Below are 18,640 nucleotides of genomic sequence, written 5' to 3' on the forward strand. Positions count from 1 at the left end.
CCCAAACTCCATAGTATTGTATTACACAAAATGAAATTTCTTACTGGAGATCAACTTTATTTAATTCCTTTTTAACATGTAGTTTACAGTAGGATATATTTAATCTTAATCCTTATGTTTAATATTTTATCCTGGTAGTTGTGATTAACACAATGTCACTTGTTTCTGTAGGTAGCAAATAGATCCGCACAGAATTTTGGACCCAAGACTGGAATTGTTATTTGTAATGGATACAAAGAGGTCTAGAAATTCTTTTTTTTTTTTCCTTCCTTCTAGAAACTGCTCTAAACTGACATGAAATGGCAAGTGATATACATTGCTATGCTGGACTATCCTATAAACGTACAAGTTCACTGAATATACACACTACCTTATAACATTCTGGTAAAACCTCTATAGGGAGCCATACTGTTTTATATTGATGGCTTATCCATCAATGGAGATGTAGTACCATTCCAGGACAGAGTAGTGCTGGAAACGGGCTCTGCAGGTTACCGTTTTTTAAGCGGATTGGGTTTCCGTTTTTCAGGTCCCCAAGCAGACCAGAAGAACGAAAACCCGAACGCAGGTGTGAACCTAGCGTAACCCACTACAATCTCCGTAAGGTGTCCACATCCCAAGTATCTGTAGACAAAGAGAATGTTAAATTTGTACATTTGTCTATGCAGGGAATTTAGGAATTCCAGTCACTATGATTATATAAAATCGATTTACACAGACTTTACTAACTATAAATGTCTCAAAAGGTGAAGGTTACCCTTAAAATAAGCTTAGATAGATTACCTGCTAAGATTATCCATCAATCATATTCAGCCAGTAACTTTATACACTTAAAATATGTTGCTGAAATTGGAACAGATTTGTCATGGTCTACATTCATACATTTATAGTAAATCTACTGTCACCCCAGATGCAAAGTATCAGTACACTCTTAAAGGGGTATTCCCATGAACATAATCTAATCTATATTTGTAGATTATTAAAAGTTAAACATTTTTGCGAATATAAATCTTAAACTCTGCAGAATTTTTTACTTTCTCTAACTTTCTTTGTGGTGACATCTGTTTTGATTGGTTGCCAATGGTTACGATCATATGCAGAAACTTTGTGGTCTGGGACTTGTCAAGAACCAGCTATGATTTTCTTAGTGTGTCTGCCTGATAGCCCAGGTACACTACATGTATGAGAAGATAACCCAGGGACAATGGGGAAATCATAGCTGATTTCCAGACCTTAGAAAGTTCCTGCATTCATGGTCGTATCTACTGGCAACCGATCAAGACAATAAGATAGAGAAAATCTTTAAAGCACTGCAAAATGGTTAATTACTAGAGATGAGCGAGTAGGTGTTCGATCGAATACTACACTATTCGAAAAACTCGTACTCGATCGAACACTACTAGCTGTTCGAAGTTTAAGGTTCGATGCAGAACCAGCGTTGTTTGGCAGAATGCTATACAGTCAGCCAATCAACGCTGGTTCTTCTCTTACCTTTAGAAGTCTTGTCCCCGCGGCGTCTTCCGGCTGGAATTCACTCTGCCTAGGCATCAGGGCCTAGGCAGAGCCGACTGCGCATGCGCAGGCATGCCCTCGCATGCGCAGTCGGCTCTGCCTAGGCTCTGATGCCTAGGCAGAGTGAATTCCAGCCGGAAGACGCCGCGGGGGCTCTGCGCCGGGAGAAGACTTCAAGGAGAATCCAGCCCGACCGTCACTCGTGGACTTGGTAAGTATAATTTTATCGATTGTTGCGTACCCCTGAAACGAGCATTTCCCCCCATAGACTATAATGGGGTTCGAACAGTCGAACAGTGTGCGGCTTTTCGAATCGGATTTTGAACCTCTGACATTTTAGTGTTCGCTCATCTCTATTAATTACTTATAATTGCAAAAATATTTAACATCTATAAATTTAAAAACTGTTGTTCATGGGAATACCCATTTAAGGATTGAGGCCACTTATAGTTGACCCTATATATTATCCCTGCAACAAATAAAGATTATCTAATGTGCAACTAAGACACCTTGTGAATGTTTTAAGCCTTAATATACTTTAAGGAGGGAGGAGTAGTGACGTCTTGACAGACAATCATCTCTTACTAAGTTTTTTTTTTTTTTGTTTTTTTTTTACTCCTACCCTGTATTTATCAGTTTTATTTTAAATACTAACATTTAGCAATACTTATTCTTAGGTTTAGCTTTCCTGCTACCAAGGGAATACTGCTATCGTGCTGGAATCTCACATGCAACTTCTGATGCTGTATTTTGAGCCACATGGGCTGTAAGATGTATTGTGTCAGTGAATAAGTGAGGCCCAAGCCCAGAGCTAGATTCTGACTTCTGCCTTACTAGCTGTCGAGAGACTTCTTAGACGTCTTATATGTGTCACTCACTAGCTGTCACACCTTGGAGGTTGTGCTGAAGCAAACTTACTGTACCATAACAATGCTGTAGTTTTACTGCTGTAGACCACTTGGGGTCCAGGCGTTACATCTGTAATACAGATTCTGATACACACTGGTATCATATGACTTCTGCTTAGAATTAAGACTAGAACAGATAAAAATGGCAACACACAGTGTAGACTTCTTAGAGTCCCATCATTTAACAGAAATAGTCCTGTATGCTCTTACGACTAATGTGAACAGAACCTTAAGGCTAAAGCCACACATTGCGGAAACGCAGATTGTGTTGCGGTTTTTTGAGCAAAGGCCAGGAGTGGACTGAGCAGAAGGTAGAAATATAAGAACGTCTTCTAGATTTCCCATTCCCTCTGTAGTCATTCTTTGCTTTGGCTTAAAAACCCACAAAAAAAAAAACTACGTTTCCCCAAAGTGGGGCATCAGCCTAACAGTTGTAACTGCAACTTTTCCACTGACTTCCATGGATCACACAACAGGTCTGTTCCTGTCATTAAGTGACATAATTCATCATCTAGTCCTATTGTACAATATTCCCCATCACTAATAAAATATTCTTAGTGAGATTTTGAAACAGACATAGAAACTATACAAAATATCCCAATATATAATACACAACAAAATGTCACAAAAGTCATCGCCATCAATCACTTGTCATTATGCGTTACAGTTCAGATTTAGTATATACCCCCTTACAAGTTTGTTTTTTCCATTCTATATCTTGTAAGTTTCATTATTTTTTTTTTCTACAGGAGGATTTCTTATTACAATACAATATAGTAAATTTTTTTAGGTTATTTGTCAATTTGGGATAGTTCATACATGAGCTTGGAGCAACCACCAAGCTTATTTTGTGTCCCTTTGTAAGTCACACATCCAAGGGTGCAGAGGCGGACAAGGTCCAGGCTCCAAGTTGTTTTCCATCATTGAAGCACGGATGTGTTTCAGAAAGGTTTCTTAGCCATGGTGTCTTTGACTGGATTCTGAGCGATGTCTAGAGCAGCTGGCACAACAGAAGCTGCTGTAGTACTCATTGGCACAGAGTTGGGCATAAACGATAAGATCACAGTTGGCCAGTTCAGGTTGGTCAATGCATGTATTACTGGGATCCATGGATGAGGCTGATGAAAAAAAATGGATAAATTTATACATCTGCTGCATCTTATTCTATTGTTTTAATATGAATAGAATTTTTATATATATATATATATATATATATATATATATATATTTTCCTAAGCCCAAATGGAGAACTCCTTGGATGGTCACAAATACTGATGTGCACAACTGCACTGTCCATAGATCCTCTATTACAGACATGACATGGCCTCAGGAGAAACCAAAATATGAGATGCAAAATCAGCTATAAATAATGAAGTATTCCCATAGATCGCACGCCTGGTCACAGAACGTCTCTAGGACAAGCTGGATACATGTGCGTAATTGGTGCAGAGCTAGAGAGCTCTGGTAATATTGATGGCGATGACTGCTCACATTTGATGACCTTGGGGAAATATTACTGTCCATGTAACAGATCAGCATATTCTGCAGCAAATAGGCTTTGGAGACCTGGCAAACACACTGTAAATTAACATGTTGGGGAAAATTACACACTCCCTAACACATCAAGTATATACAGATATTACATTATTTTTTTTTGTAATCACAGCATGTTTATTTGCTGAATATAGCGGTAGCTACTGAGTGAATGCAACCAGAGAACAATAGACGTATAATAATATATACAATTTTCCAATCTATCTTTTCATTATCTGAAGAATAACATTTATTTAATGAAAGTGAGACACTTCTTTGAGGGTATGATATATAGAAAATAGTCACAGTACCTATTTAGATAAATTGGGCATATATAGGACTCACCTTCTGTCGTTTGCTTGTTCACTCTGACGTCTGCACTAGCGCTGGTGGAGTGTGTGCCACTGTATGCATTGCATGTATAGGATCCCTCATCTGCTGCCTTGGTGTTTCTTATTATCAGGCTACCATCATGTGATACATAAGTATGTCGTCCATCTGGTTGCACTGGAACACCATTCCTAGAGGGGCGACATAAGGGGTGTCAGGAATGAAAAATCAGCTTATACATTTGAAGTGCAACAATTCAAATTCAATCTCAACATGAATCAATATAATTTCTATCATATTCTATTTTTCATACATACAGTATTTGTATTACTATATGTTCTATGGGGTACATCCTACACACCCATTTATTTAAAGTGTTTGCCCAACCAGACTGCAAACCCCAGAATCCTGGTCCTTGTACCCCCAGCGAATAGCTGCTTTTGTTTGGGAAATGCCACATCCGGCTACTGGGCATTTTCACTCGGGACATGTAATATTACACATCAATAACTTATTCTTTTCCATAATAAATTGTTTCCAATCAGCAACTTTATTAAATCATAACTATTACCTTGACCACTGAACATTGACATTGTCACCTCTGACTACACAGCGCAGAGAAGCATCTTCCCCTTCTGCCACAGTAACACTATCAGGTGGCTCAGTTATCTTCAGCTCCCCTGAAATAGAAAAAAATAAAGGAGAATGTATGCATTATTTTGGCTTTTCATTAAAAAAAAAATCAAATTCTAAAAATTATATATATATTTTATTTATTTATTTTTATTTTTTCTCCTCATCATGGCAGAGGAAGACTGACAATTAAGAAATGAGGTGTATATAACATTAAGGATTATTGCACTTTGTTTTTAATGTGTGAAATAATCCCTGAAGACAAATATGTGCTGGACCTATACAGATATAGGCTTCCATAGAGAGAGATACTGTAAGAGAACGCATAAGATCATTGGTTGGCCCAGAACTAGACAAATACTAAAATAAGGCCTTCTAAATGCAGCAAATAATCAATATTCAAATAATCAATATTATCTTCAGTATGTGTAGCAGTCTGATATTTTTTTTTTTGCAAACCTTTAATTGTAAGTTGTATTTGTTTGAATTCCCTCCGGGATCCAGTTGTTGTCGCACACGTGTAGAGTCCGTCATCTTCTGAGCTCACGCGACTTATAACAAGAGAACCGTCGGCATGTTTTCTGTACCTGCAAACAATAGGTCAAGCCCAGGTACACTGTCAATAATACCAATGTGCTAGTTGTGATTAGAAGTTCTTAAAAAATAACTTCAGAAATACATTGCTTTCCTTGGGTAAATGGGGAACGTTCATTATTTTCATGCAAGAAATTGGCGTAAAACAATTTTAACACATGGGCAACTTTCCACTAAAAATGATGACTTTATATCTTTCATGTAGCACTTAGCAGATTGAAAAAGGGGAGTGGTTGATTTATTATAATTCCTGCCAGTTATTATAGGGAAATTCTATACCCGATCATAACTGGCATACCTACATGTTATAGTACATGGGCGGCTGCCAGATGTGCCAAATTTATTAATAGCATACACCTTTTAATAAATCTGGTGAATCTTCTCCTCATTGGGTCTGTCTGGAATTACATGAAAAGACAGAAGGATATGGATAGGATAGAGTGTGCCAATATCTATGGGCATAACTGCCATAGCTGCTGCTATGGGGCCCTGCTTTATAGAAAAATAAATAAAATTCTGCCGTTCCAGTTGTAGCCACTGATCATTAGTGTATTAACAAGTGAAATGCTGCTGCAAAAAGAAATTATCTAAAGAACAGGAAAATATAAAGATCACAAAATACAGTAAATCAAGAAATAAAGTCAGATGAAAGGGAGTTAGACTACACTGGGTTTATTTGTAGTCTGTTATCATGGGAATACATATAACTAACTATACATAATAATATGATAATATTAAAGCTATTTCCAAACTTACATTTTTAAAAATTTCCAGTGCATTGGAGTGAGAATAATAGAGAATTTGTTCACAAAATCTATAAACAATACAAGCATTTGTAGCACCATTTTGTTACACGGTCATACCTAGCGGAAGGCAGTGGCAACCCGTCTTTTTGCCATTCTACTGTAGTGCTGGGAGAAATTTCAAGCTGGCAATTGAGTCTTGTTCGATGACCAAGATTGGCTTCCACTGCTATAGGGCCTGTTAAAATTGTCCTAAAGAGATCACAACACATTTTTACAATTTATTTTTTGAATTATAGCACACATCACATAGAACTAAATGGTATGTTAAACTTTTATTATTATTTTTATAATGTAGATTGTGAGCCCCATATAGGGATCACAATGTACTTTTCTTTTTTTTCTCCCTATCAGTATGTCTTTGTAGAGTGGGAGGAAATCCACACACAAGCACGGGGAGAACAGACAAATTCCTTGCAGATGTTGTTCCTGTCAGGATTTGAACCCAGGACTCCAGTGCTGCAAGGCTGCAGTGCTAACCACTGGGCCACTGTGTTGCCCTAACTTTTTTTTTTTATTGTGCCAAAAACATTTCCAATGTATTTTCATGGTTATAAACCACAAAAAAATGCAGTGTAGTCCTATTTTACAGTTATACTCTAAAACAGTTAGAAGTCTACGACTACAGGAACAGATGACATTGCGTTTGTTTGTACATATACAAATGTATTTCTATAGTTATAGATTACAATTTTATTTTTAAATAATACCAGCTGCATATTTGCATATTTTTTTCTGCTTACTGGGAATGTCATTTTATCATATAATTTTAGAATACCTCCTTCCTGTGTGTGTACCACGACTGCCCTGCAAGTGGTCTCTTGATGTCTGAGAAGCAAAAATATCTGTTCTCCTCGCATATTCATGTCCTTCTCTTACGTGACCATGGCCATGTGCTCCGTGATGTTCACTGGTTTCTAACTCTATAAACATAAAATCAACAAGCAAAGATATATGGCTTAAGACAGCAAACGAAATCTGGCTCTATCAACAACTACTTCAATTATTTATTAAATAAATTTTTTATATATATATATATATATATATATATATATATATATATATATATATATATATATATACACACACACACACACACACTATATATATATATATATATATTTATTATAAAGTAGACTGTATTAACCCTACACCAATAACTTTACCATAGGCCCTATATCCTCATCCAATAAGTATGACTATTATATATAGAAGCAGTAAAAAAAATTACCGGTAACTCTAAATTAGTATTTATCTAATTATATTATATAATAGTAGTAGACATATCATTGTACAAACCCTTGATTTGAAGCCGCACTCTGTGGGTCTCTCTTCGATTTCCATTTGAAACTATACATACATAATTGCCAGTATCTTCAAGACGGACGTTGCTGATCACTAAGGAGCTATCTGACTGGTATGTGTGCCTGTTAGATTCAATTATTATAATTTATTGATATATATATATACACACTTTTTTTTTTTTTTTTTGAAAATCAAGATTTTTGCTGATGGCAAAATGTTTGTAAACTACAAACTCCTGGCCTTTAAAGATAATTGGTCCCATCTATCCATAGTCTTAATCTGAATCCAATCAAGACAGTGTGCATGTTATCGTTCCCTTAAAGAGGACCCATCACCAGGTCTGAAAAGCCCAAAAATATACACCATCTAGCAATGTTACCCTACGCATTTTCATGTTTTGTCTATCCAAATGCGTTCAGCCATTCCAAACATAAGGCTTTTAGTTTTAATGCAATTTAGGGTATACTACCGTAGATAAGTGGGTGGTAACACTAAATGTCATACAACATACATGACACCTCTCCCTAAGAGAAACCACAGGGTATACTAGCCAACAGGGCTGTAACACTAATTTGCATCAAAGCTGAGCTGTACATCACATATAGGCTAACCCCACCCACCAAATTTTTACTGAAACCAGGAAGGAGAGGAGACAGGAGAGAATGTGAAACCCGAGATGGAAAATTCCCTTTACCACTTAAGTACTATCATAGTGTCGATCATACACCACTACTATACACATATCATTATGATAGACACCATGATAGTACTTAAGGGTTAATTTGTAATCATACAATTTATACGCTTTCAAAATATGATTAAATATTATAAATAAATATTATGACTTCTGACCTGGTAGAAGACACAGGACTTCCATCTTTCTGCCACTCCACCCTGGGGAAAGGGTAGTCACTGACCCTGCAAAGCAGACGTATAGTTTGTCCGACCGATGCCTCCATTGCTGAGGATTCTGCCTTGTCCAGAATGATTCTTAAAGAAAAAAAAAAAAAGACAACACTTATTTCAAACTGATAAATTATAAACCTACTTAAAAGGGGCTGTCTGATGTAGGCCCCAATAATGAGATGATCACAGGAGGGCACACTATTGAGATCCCCAAACACAAAAAAAAAAAAGTTTTTTCTAATCCTGCATGACCACTTTAATAATGCCAATTTATAGACATGAGCAAGTACTGTTCGGATCAGCCGATCCGAACAGCACGCTCCATAGAAATGAATGGATGCACCTGGTACTTCCGCTTTGACGGCGGCCGGCCGCTTAAGCCCCCGCGTGCTGGCTACGTCCATTCATTTCTAGGCGAGCGTGCTGTTCGGATCGGCTGATCCGAACAGTACTCGCTCATCGCTACCAATTTATCAAGATGCTTTACCGATAAAGGGAGGAGTGACGTCCTGAAGGCCCTTCTTCTACAGGCGCTTCATATCCAGTTTTTACTGTGGATGGATGAGATGCTCCATAACCCACACCATGTTCATCCCACTCATGACCAGCAAGATGTCGTCCTTCAGAGTCTTGGTCAAGAGTTTTCACCATCCCTTGAGGGGGCCCTTGTTCATATCCATATGCAGTTCCCTCTTCCATTCCTGGGTTTTCATGTGACAAACGGTCCCATTTCATTCCTCGCTTTCGGTACCTATACTCTATGGTACCTGTGGTCCTTCCTGGAATCTTCTGGCAGGAGCGCATACATTCTTCTTCAGTTTCAAAATTGTTTTTATTACCATGGCAGCCACCATACCAAAATCGATTGCATTTGCCAACATCTGGCACAAAGTACCAGCGAGTTGTCCAGTCAGTGCAAGGTCCCAGGGCACTTGGAAGTAAACACATTGTTTGATAAGCTGCCAAAAATAAAACAGGCACCATAAGTGTAACTAGTCATTATTTTCAACAATAAGGGGTTCTCCAAGACCTCATACTAATGGCCTATCCATAGGAGAACGTATCAGTATAACATTGGGAAGAGTTCAATACCGAGGACTCCTGCTGTTCAGCTATTATATACAGTGTATGGAGCTGAAGCAAATTGCTCCATATACTATTCATTGGCCATGCTATGGTATTGCAACTCAGCTTTTCTAAAAAAAAAAAAAAAAAATACATATAGGTAAGTAATGTGAGGTTGTGGAGAACCCCCCCAAGTAACATGAGTCAAACAGATTTGCAAAGGTTCTCTTGGGCTGGAGAAGTATTTTCAATAGTCCTCTTCTGTATAAGGTAATCCACCATATATATGTGGGGCATAGAAAAGGTTTAAGTCACCATAAATTATTCTGCAGTCTGTACTGACTGGGAATGCACTAGAGAAGAAGCTGAACAGGACAAGGGCACCCACTCCTAAGAGACTTGTACTTACAGACAGAGACATACGTACCATAGCTGGGTTTACTTCGACATCCTTCACCAATAGGACCGGAGGCTCTATTAACATTATCAAAGCAGCATCCATACTGAGAGGTTCTGCATTCATCTGAAGGCATCTACAATCATATACAGTCAGTCACTATATGCGGGTCCATGTTAATGCCATGTTTTGATATATATTAACCTGTAAGTACTATCATGGTGTCTATCATACACATATCATTATGATAGACACCATGATAGAACTTAAGGGTTAAAGCAAAAAAATTCTCCTTAAAATTAACCCTTCTTATGCTCCATCCTAATTGTATAATTCTACATGCAAAAAATAAAACATTTTTGCAGCCAGAAAGAGTTTTTGTAACATGGTAGAAATTCTGTGAAAGTATAATTCATCCTTTGTAAGCGTAGGGCATAGCAGATATCTACAGTATAAATCTGCTCCTGTTCACACCCCGAAAGCAACCAAGCAACTATACTGCATGAGAAAATTTTTTTTTTTTTTTTTTCCTATGGGTAATTTTTTGATGTTTTATGTTTGGATTTCATCAATTATAACATTCGAGCAGAGATGCATTGCCTTGGCCTAGGTCAACACAAAGTGTTGCTATGGACCATTTTATTTAAAAGGAACCTGCAACATGGAAAATGCTATTCAATCTGTAGGAAGCATGATATAGAGCAGGAGTTACTGAACAGACATACAGTATATAGGTCTTGGGGAAAGAGTCGGTATAACCTTTCATTTATCAATTAAAATCTTTGTTCTATGCTGAGAAGTCAAAAGGGCGGTCCTATCAGTAATTGACAACCTCACCTCTTTAACTACATACAGTGATAGCAGTCAGTCACTGATAGGACCACCTCCTTGACTTCTATCTATCTAAAATCTCTAGGTGTGTACGTACATAAGATAGATAAATATATACAGTATTTTAGAAAATTTATATAAATACTAGCATCTGCCCACGACTTCGTCTGCAGGTTGGTGTTGGCGCTGAGCCGCTTATATTTAGCCAATTGCTGTTGTAGATGATCAACCTGCTCCCGCGTCTCAGCTCTGCTACATCGCTGCATATGCGCAGCATACTCAGTTGTACTATATGTACATCTCTGCATATGGAGAGTGTACTCAGCTGTGCTACAGCGCTGCCTAAGCCCTGCTACATCTGGCCATTTGGATTATAGGGGTGTTCTTATGTCAGTGTGTGAGCAGCTTCTGTGTTGGAAACGGCTGAACGGATGTTGCAGAAATTTGCCAGAGTTCGTTCAGCCTGCTCCCGCGTCTCAGCTCTGCTACATCGATGCATATGCATAGGATACCCACCTGTATGTACATGTTTGCATATGGAGAGCCTACAGAGGTGTGCTACAGTGCTGCCTATACTCTGCTATATCGGGCAATTGTGATTACAGGGGTTTTGTTATGTGACTGTGTGAACAACTTCTGTGTTACAAAGGGCTGAACGGATGTTGCTGAATTGTGCCAAAGTTCTCCCCCCTCCCCTATCAGAGGCAGAACACCACATTCCCTGTAGTACTCACTGAAACTCTACACCCGATATAGTCCTCTTGCCCTCACACAGCCTGCATGTTCTGTAGTCTCCTGATCTTCTAAGAGACTCCATTTTCTTCAGCTTTCACAATGTCCAGCTTCATCCTATATAGCTCTGCCCACAAAATAGCGTGTAGCTCCGCCCACTGCTTAGCATGATCCTATCTGAGAATGGCTCAAGGACCTGTGATGACATCATCACAGGTCCTTTAGTGTAGTGTGAACCTAAATTCCTTCACTGCGGTCATGTAGTGATGTCATTTACCGGGATAAAAAGTAGCCTATGTTTCAATCGGGGTTCCCATCTATGTATGTGGCAGATTTCCTGCAAATCTGTTCAGCCGTTTTTGCATGATTGAGGAACAAATATCCAAATCCACAAACATCCAAACCCACAATATAATATATAATATAAATATTAGTAGTAAGTAGTATAGTATAATATATATATATATACCTGTATATATATATTTATTTTTTTAGTTGATATTATGGAAATATCCATCACGTCGTGATTTTTTACACCACTAATCCTTGCTTTAGCCACATTATAATTGGAGTGAAAACTGTGGAATTTCCTAAAATATGTTTTTTTTTTCACATCCACAGTTCCCTCTTATACATGAAGGGGGGCATGTGCGAGTCTCTTTCTCAAATGTCTCCAATGAAAATTTTAGATTGCATTTCCCATTGAAAAATTTTTTACATTTTTACATTCTAAACTTAAAATTACAGTTTTTATTGCGTAAAATTTATAGAAAGAAAGTGAACAAGACAACGCTCAACACAACAATGTGAACAGTTACAAGACATTGAGACATATTTCACTTACAGTATCTTCTCGTGTGTTCCTTTCACTTGGACATCCTTCATTATTGGGGCCCTGAGCAGCCGTCACACCATCAGAGCAGCAGCCATACCTACCAAAATGCAGATTTATGTAGTTTTATATTCTATGTAGAAAGCAGAGGCATAGCCAGAAGCACTTGTGGGCCCCAGTTTGTTGAAATGACAATCAAAATTAAAGTTAATTGACCAAAAATTAGGTTTTCTGAAGATCGCTCCAATGTGCCAGCCACTAGTAGTTCCTTATAACATCCTGTCCAATGCCTGTTTTTTCAGTGAAATCCATCTCTAGCAATAGACCCTGAGACAGATAACATGAAGTAGGGCAGTTCTGTGGCTGCCCGTGAATGCTACTGTGTATATACTAGAACACATAAATCTTAGGTTTTTCTTTTTTCACCCCACAGCTTTTTTCACTCTCTTTTCTTCCTCTGTGTGCACTGGCCATAAACAACATCCCAGTGATTTATAATGGAGCTGTGTGTCCTCCATTTAAGATTGTCCTATCTGCAATATACCAATAGTCATTGACTATTCTTACATCTATCCAGTACTTGTAGCAGTAGCTTTCAACTGCGTTTATAGAAGCTTCTCCTAACATTGTGTGTAATATGAAATTTTAAGTATCCTTTGTATGAGGACAGGATGAGGTGGAAGTGATATACCAGCGAGTGTGAGGATATTAGATGGCGTACACACTCCAGAAACTAAGTGATAGCAGAAATCAGTGGTAACAGTGGTAAAACCACTCTATATGCAGCCATTAGTACAAAAGCTTCAAACAGATGCCATTATTTCCCATTTTAGCGAAATGATATAAGTTTTCCAGGATTAGATAAAGATTGTCTTATTTCTTCCAATAACAGCGCCACACCAGTTCATGGTTTGTGTATGGCATTACAGCTCAGCTCTACTAAAGTCAATGTAAGACAAATGTAACACTGTTTTAAGGAAGAAGGTAGCCATGTTGTTCCAACCCCTGACAACCTGTTTATATACATTGTGACTTTCCTACCTGCTACGCCTGCAGTCACGGGGATTTATAGGAATAAAGTTATCTTCACCTCTAGAAGGAGGAGTGGGGGCTGGAAATAGAGACAGGAGAAAAAAATACTTTTTACAAAATCAGCCGATACAATTCTTCATACAAATATTACAGAACTTCATTCATATTTTGCAACCATCTTGTTCAGCTGGATCTTTAAATGAGAGTCAAACTATAATAAGAGGCAAATTGGTGGCTCCAAGGTAATACCTTACTTAAAAGACAACTGCCCAAAATGGGACATTGTGTCTTGGCAATGCAGGACCTGTTACTCAGTGCAAGACCCACAGACTCAAATAACCTCAAGAATACAGTTTTCTATGTTTTATCCTCAATGTTCCTTTATTTACAAGCTACAAACAAAACTGTATAAAAATAATTATGTTGCACAACACAATGGGGCAGATTTAATAAGACAGGCATTTTGTATGGCAGCCTTAATAAAGTCCCTGATAGACGCGAGGCATGCCAGACTTATCAATACACTCCAGCCAGAATGGAAATCTATGCCGTAGATCACCTGTATAACCTACAGCAGAAACTGGCAAGCGGTATATATATATATATATATATATATATATATATATATATATATATATATATATATATATATATATATATATATGGTCCTGGGGTGACCTGCCCATCTGCCCCACTCTTCCATATATTTGCCTAAGTGGCGAGTAAGTCACAGAATAGGGAATGTGGTGCACATTTAGTACAAGATAGGGCCTTGCACCAAGTATGTGCCACAATATCACCCATGTAGACCAGAAAACCTGCATGGAGGAGCTTGACAAATCCCCCCACTAACTATATAAAATGCCCTGCTTTTGAGAGTTTCACACTTTCCTATCTACTTAAGTTATAACATTTATCCCACCTTAGAATCTTAGTGACATCATTCTACAATCACACCACTTTACTTGATAATCCGATAAGTCGTTGAACTGTAAAAATGTAATATAAGTAGCACCTTTGTATGACTAGTTTGCATATAAATAAGTTTGCATATACTTACTGGGCTGTCTGTACCGTGTAAGTGAGAATTGATCTGAATTATCATAGCCCCAAGTGTCCTGCATACTGGGAACCTCTAAAGCAACATACAATGAACAAAATAGGATTAATACCAACAATTGTAATATTGGTGCATTTTAATTCATGTATTCCAGCTGTAACCAAAACTCTATCGAATCAAACTAAGATCACCAAAGAACCCTACTTTGTAGGTTAGGGGCCAATTTTATAGGTGAATGGCCAATTATTCGTTGTATATTTCATATAATTTAAGGAGGATGATGTGAAGCAGAATAATACAATAATATAGTGTAAGGACATACATTTAGATTTTGTTGATGCGTGCGTGCGTGTGTTTTAAACCTAAAACACAGTGAGAGGGTAAGAACCTATATGACAGATACTACTCTTTTTGCAATCCACCCCTGATATTGACTTTAAAAAAATTGCACTGAACACATCATAGAATAAGAAACTAGTGAGGCGGAGTTCACATTGTGCTGTATTCACAAAGAACTGCGTGCAGCTTTTACTTGCAGTAATGCCTCGCCTCGGGTAGGTTCAGACTATCGTTATTAATGTCTATTGGTCTCATCCGAGGGAAGAAAAAGTCCTGCAAAATGGTGAATGTGCACTTATTACTGGAAGTGGAAAAGCAGGTATTTGATTGATTTTAAGAAGCACCTTGTGAACACAGCCTGAAAAAAGCATTGTGAGTGAGCTGCTTTGTGATTTAGTCTTGACGTCTAATTTAGCATGTAATGTGGTATCTCTTCTATTTCAACACAGAAGTCTGATTATATCTCGTTAGGGTCTGCCCACCAACACAATCACTGATATAGGTCTTTATTCTTGAATTTATGATGGTAGAATACAAAAAAACAAAAAACTTACGCTGCGGCAGATAGCAAGGCTGCATATTACAGCTCTCTATCACAGATGGTTTGTCAGGCTCATAGGCTTCACAGACGTCTGGTTCATAAAAGTTCCGATCATTGTCAGCACAGATCACCTGACGTTTTCTAATACCACTATTACAACTTTTTGAACACTGGAAAAAAAAATAAAATTATATATATAGTAAGATTTTTAGTCACTAAAATTCAGTCTGCGTGGGGGGTTGGGTTCAACCTTCTTATAAACACAATGCAATGAAAATACTGTTCCACTGGACACTGCAAAACATGTTTGGAGGACTCAGATTCAAGAGGACTGAAGACTTCTAGGACATGTCCCAGGTGAAAGAGCCACCACCATCAGATACACAGCATGCCCCCTCGGCTCTGCACCAGCCCAGGAATGGAGGCGGAGAAAATTTGGTTGAGATTATTAGCTACTGAGACAAGCTGAAAGCACTACTAATCCCAGTCTCTGGATTCCCTCCAACAGAAACCGCTCATAGCAGCCAACTAGATAACCGAAGATACCCATTTTGGAGAATGAAAGTGGCATCTTAATTGGTGTATCTGCAACTGTTGTGTGTGCATTTATGCATATATATCGCCAACACCATAACTGGTTCTTGACAACTGCTCGTGTGCATATACATCTCAAATAAATAATGAAATATTTCCTACCAGACCCCATTCGCCGATATGCCAGCCAATTTCCTGAACACAGTTTTCCCCAATACATAGCTGGTTATCAGCTGGCTTGACTTGGTGCATGCAGGCTGTATCCTGAACAATGGCGCCGGTGTCTGTTTTGCAAGTTACTGATCGTTTCTGAATTCCTTCTCCACACTCGGTTGAGCACTGAAACCAAATAATTCATAGTTAAATCCTAGATAATAGTTTTCCTTTAATATATTGTGGGATTTTGTACATTTCAGAAAATGAGTGGTGAAGCTAAAATGACAGTCATGAGATTCATGTGTCCACATGATAACACTCCATGGCAGTGGTGAATCATAGAGCTATCTGCTCCGTGTTCCAGCATTCAGGATACTTGTGATACCATCTGCAGTAAGGGAGGTGCGAAGAGCACCAAGCTGGATACAGCACCAGGGATGGATCCTACAGGCAGCTTTGTAGGAACAAGGCTAGGCAAGTTTGTAATTTCTATATTACACAATATAATGTAAGGGCCACCGATAGGGACCTTATTTCATGTAGGGACTATGATGGTGTATATGGGGCATGATACTATTCAGGACCACTTAAGAGCACTGTAATGTGTGATGGGAACTAAGGAGGCATCATGACTGTGTGCACTATTACTGTAATGGGTCAAAGGGTACATGAGCAGGTTTAGCAGCATTGCGTAACAAAACCCCCCAAAAACCCTGCTGTAGTGTACCGTTCACGCTGCCGCAATTGTCTGTCTGTGTGTCCTAGGAAGTATATATCACTAAAGGGATACCAGAGATCTCGTGGTGGTTGTCCTTTAATATCACATCTTATGGACAGCGATGGAAAGCATTACCACGGTGCTACTCACCTGTGTCCACTGCCCTGTGTTCCACTTGGCACATGCCCGGAGATTGCAGACTTGCTGGGTTGCTGGCTTTTCTGTGAATGCTGTGCACTCTGCATCGTTCACTGCCTGCTGGGAAGTTCTGCCTTCATATGTAACACAGTATACGGAACGGGTCTGAGTGCCTCCCCCACATGTGGCAGAGCATGGACCCCATTCACCAATCTTCCAGCTGAAATTGACAATTAAAATGACAACACCAGTATAAGCAAGTTTACAGCATATAAGACCCTGACACAGAGCATGCGGCACACAAGTGGCAATGTCAATATGCAAAAGGACGTTTAATTGGTCCCAGAAAGAGGATTAATGTAACTAGAACAGGAAAAATCTTACTACAATCTGGACACTCACTTGCACGCATTGGATAAAGTACAGTATTAGAACATAGTCTATGGTCTTAAACATTGGCCACTTTATTGCAGCAGGCTCTGTTCAGTGGTCACTTTATGTTAAGCACAACACCGTCTCCTTTCCACCAGATAAAGCTTTATGCACAAGCTGCACCAAGACCCAACGCCAATAATAAGCATACATTGAATCACCAAGTCATAGCCAAAGCCAATGCTCATAGTCATCATTTATTGTATTAGTCTACAGAATATTCTCATAACACAACTTCAACCAAAACTGAGAGAATCTACTCATTGTAATAACACTTTGGATTAGGCTCTGTATTGCTCCTGCAGGGTGTAACGAAGAATGTACACACACACACAAAAGCTATTATTTAATGTTTAGATGTGATAGATTCTATCTGGTCAGTTATGGTGTAGCTATATAAGACTACCTGATGAACCATTAAAGGGAATTCTATTAGAGATGAGCGAACACTAAAATGTTCGAGGTTCGAAATTCGATTCGAACAGCCGCTCAATGTTCGTGTGTTCGAACGGGTTTCGAACCCCATTATAGTCTATGGGGAACAGATACTCGTTAAGGGGGAAACCCAAATCCGTGTCTGGAGGGTCACCAAGTCCACTATGACACCCCAGGAAATGATGCCAACACCTCTGGAATGACACTGGGACAGCAGGGGAAGCATGCCTGGGGGCATCTAACACACCAAAGACCCTCTATTACCCCAACATCACTGCCTAACAACTACACACTTTCCACATTCAAAAAAACCTCTATCAAAGTGGGAAAATACCTGGAAACCTTCTTTACTCCCCAAATGGATGGACACAAACCCCAATTTAAGCTCAACAAACAGTAACAACCACCCCTTTAAATCACGTTCCCCATGACAACCACAAATGGAATAGGCAATGGGAATTCCAAAAGCCCTCACCCTTAACTGTCATTTTGAGTGTGTGTGTGTGTGTGTGTGTGTGTGTGTGTGTGTGTGTGATGTGGTAAGACCCTCCAAAATTCACTTTTCTAGCCCTTAACATGAGCCCTCCCAAACAAAGTTACATGACCTTAAGCTGAGCTACCAGCAGAGATTGAGGCCCTTGGCATGAGTAGAGCCTTGCACCAGCAGTGTTTTTGGCACTTAGGGTGAGTTGAGCCTTGTACCAGCGTGTGTCCCTTAACATCAGGCGGGCCCTAAGTTCTGCGCTTTGCACAAAAGTTCCACATTAACTAGGCTGAATGGTACAAAGATTAGTAGGCCCGAGAACCAGGAACAGGTCTTGCAATGGCTGTCGGATAACGCTTAAAGCACATTGTCCACCAGCCAGTCAGCCTC

At 38.9% G+C, this 18,640-nt stretch overlaps 1 protein-coding gene across 2 annotated transcripts in view; it reads right to left on the bottom strand.

The window, feature by feature from the left end:
- Positions 1–2,801: 2,801 nt before the first annotated feature.
- PAPLN (papilin, proteoglycan like sulfated glycoprotein) overlaps positions 2,802–18,640 on the bottom strand; it is a 76,711-nt gene continuing 60,872 nt past the window's right edge. For both annotated transcript variants that reach the window (XM_075282876.1, XM_075282875.1), the window contains 16 exons: positions 16,912–17,119; positions 16,050–16,226; positions 15,367–15,523; positions 14,474–14,548; positions 13,423–13,492; positions 12,394–12,481; positions 10,017–10,122; positions 9,012–9,483; positions 8,471–8,608; positions 7,613–7,740; positions 7,092–7,236; positions 6,374–6,505; positions 5,376–5,503; positions 4,855–4,963; positions 4,299–4,474; positions 2,802–3,538 (listed from right to left, as the gene is read on the bottom strand). In XM_075282876.1, the coding sequence (XP_075138977.1) occupies positions 3,375–3,538; positions 4,299–4,474; positions 4,855–4,963; positions 5,376–5,503; positions 6,374–6,505; positions 7,092–7,236; positions 7,613–7,740; positions 8,471–8,608; positions 9,012–9,483; positions 10,017–10,122; positions 12,394–12,481; positions 13,423–13,492; positions 14,474–14,548; positions 15,367–15,523; positions 16,050–16,226; positions 16,912–17,119 (2,473 nt within the window). In that variant the 3' untranslated portion in view covers positions 2,802–3,374. The remainder of the gene's footprint in view (positions 3,539–4,298; positions 4,475–4,854; positions 4,964–5,375; positions 5,504–6,373; positions 6,506–7,091; positions 7,237–7,612; positions 7,741–8,470; positions 8,609–9,011; positions 9,484–10,016; positions 10,123–12,393; positions 12,482–13,422; positions 13,493–14,473; positions 14,549–15,366; positions 15,524–16,049; positions 16,227–16,911; positions 17,120–18,640) is intronic.

Source organism: Leptodactylus fuscus, chromosome 7, assembly GCF_031893055.1.
Source record: "Leptodactylus fuscus isolate aLepFus1 chromosome 7, aLepFus1.hap2, whole genome shotgun sequence".
Taxonomy (NCBI): domain Eukaryota; kingdom Metazoa; phylum Chordata; class Amphibia; order Anura; family Leptodactylidae; genus Leptodactylus; species Leptodactylus fuscus.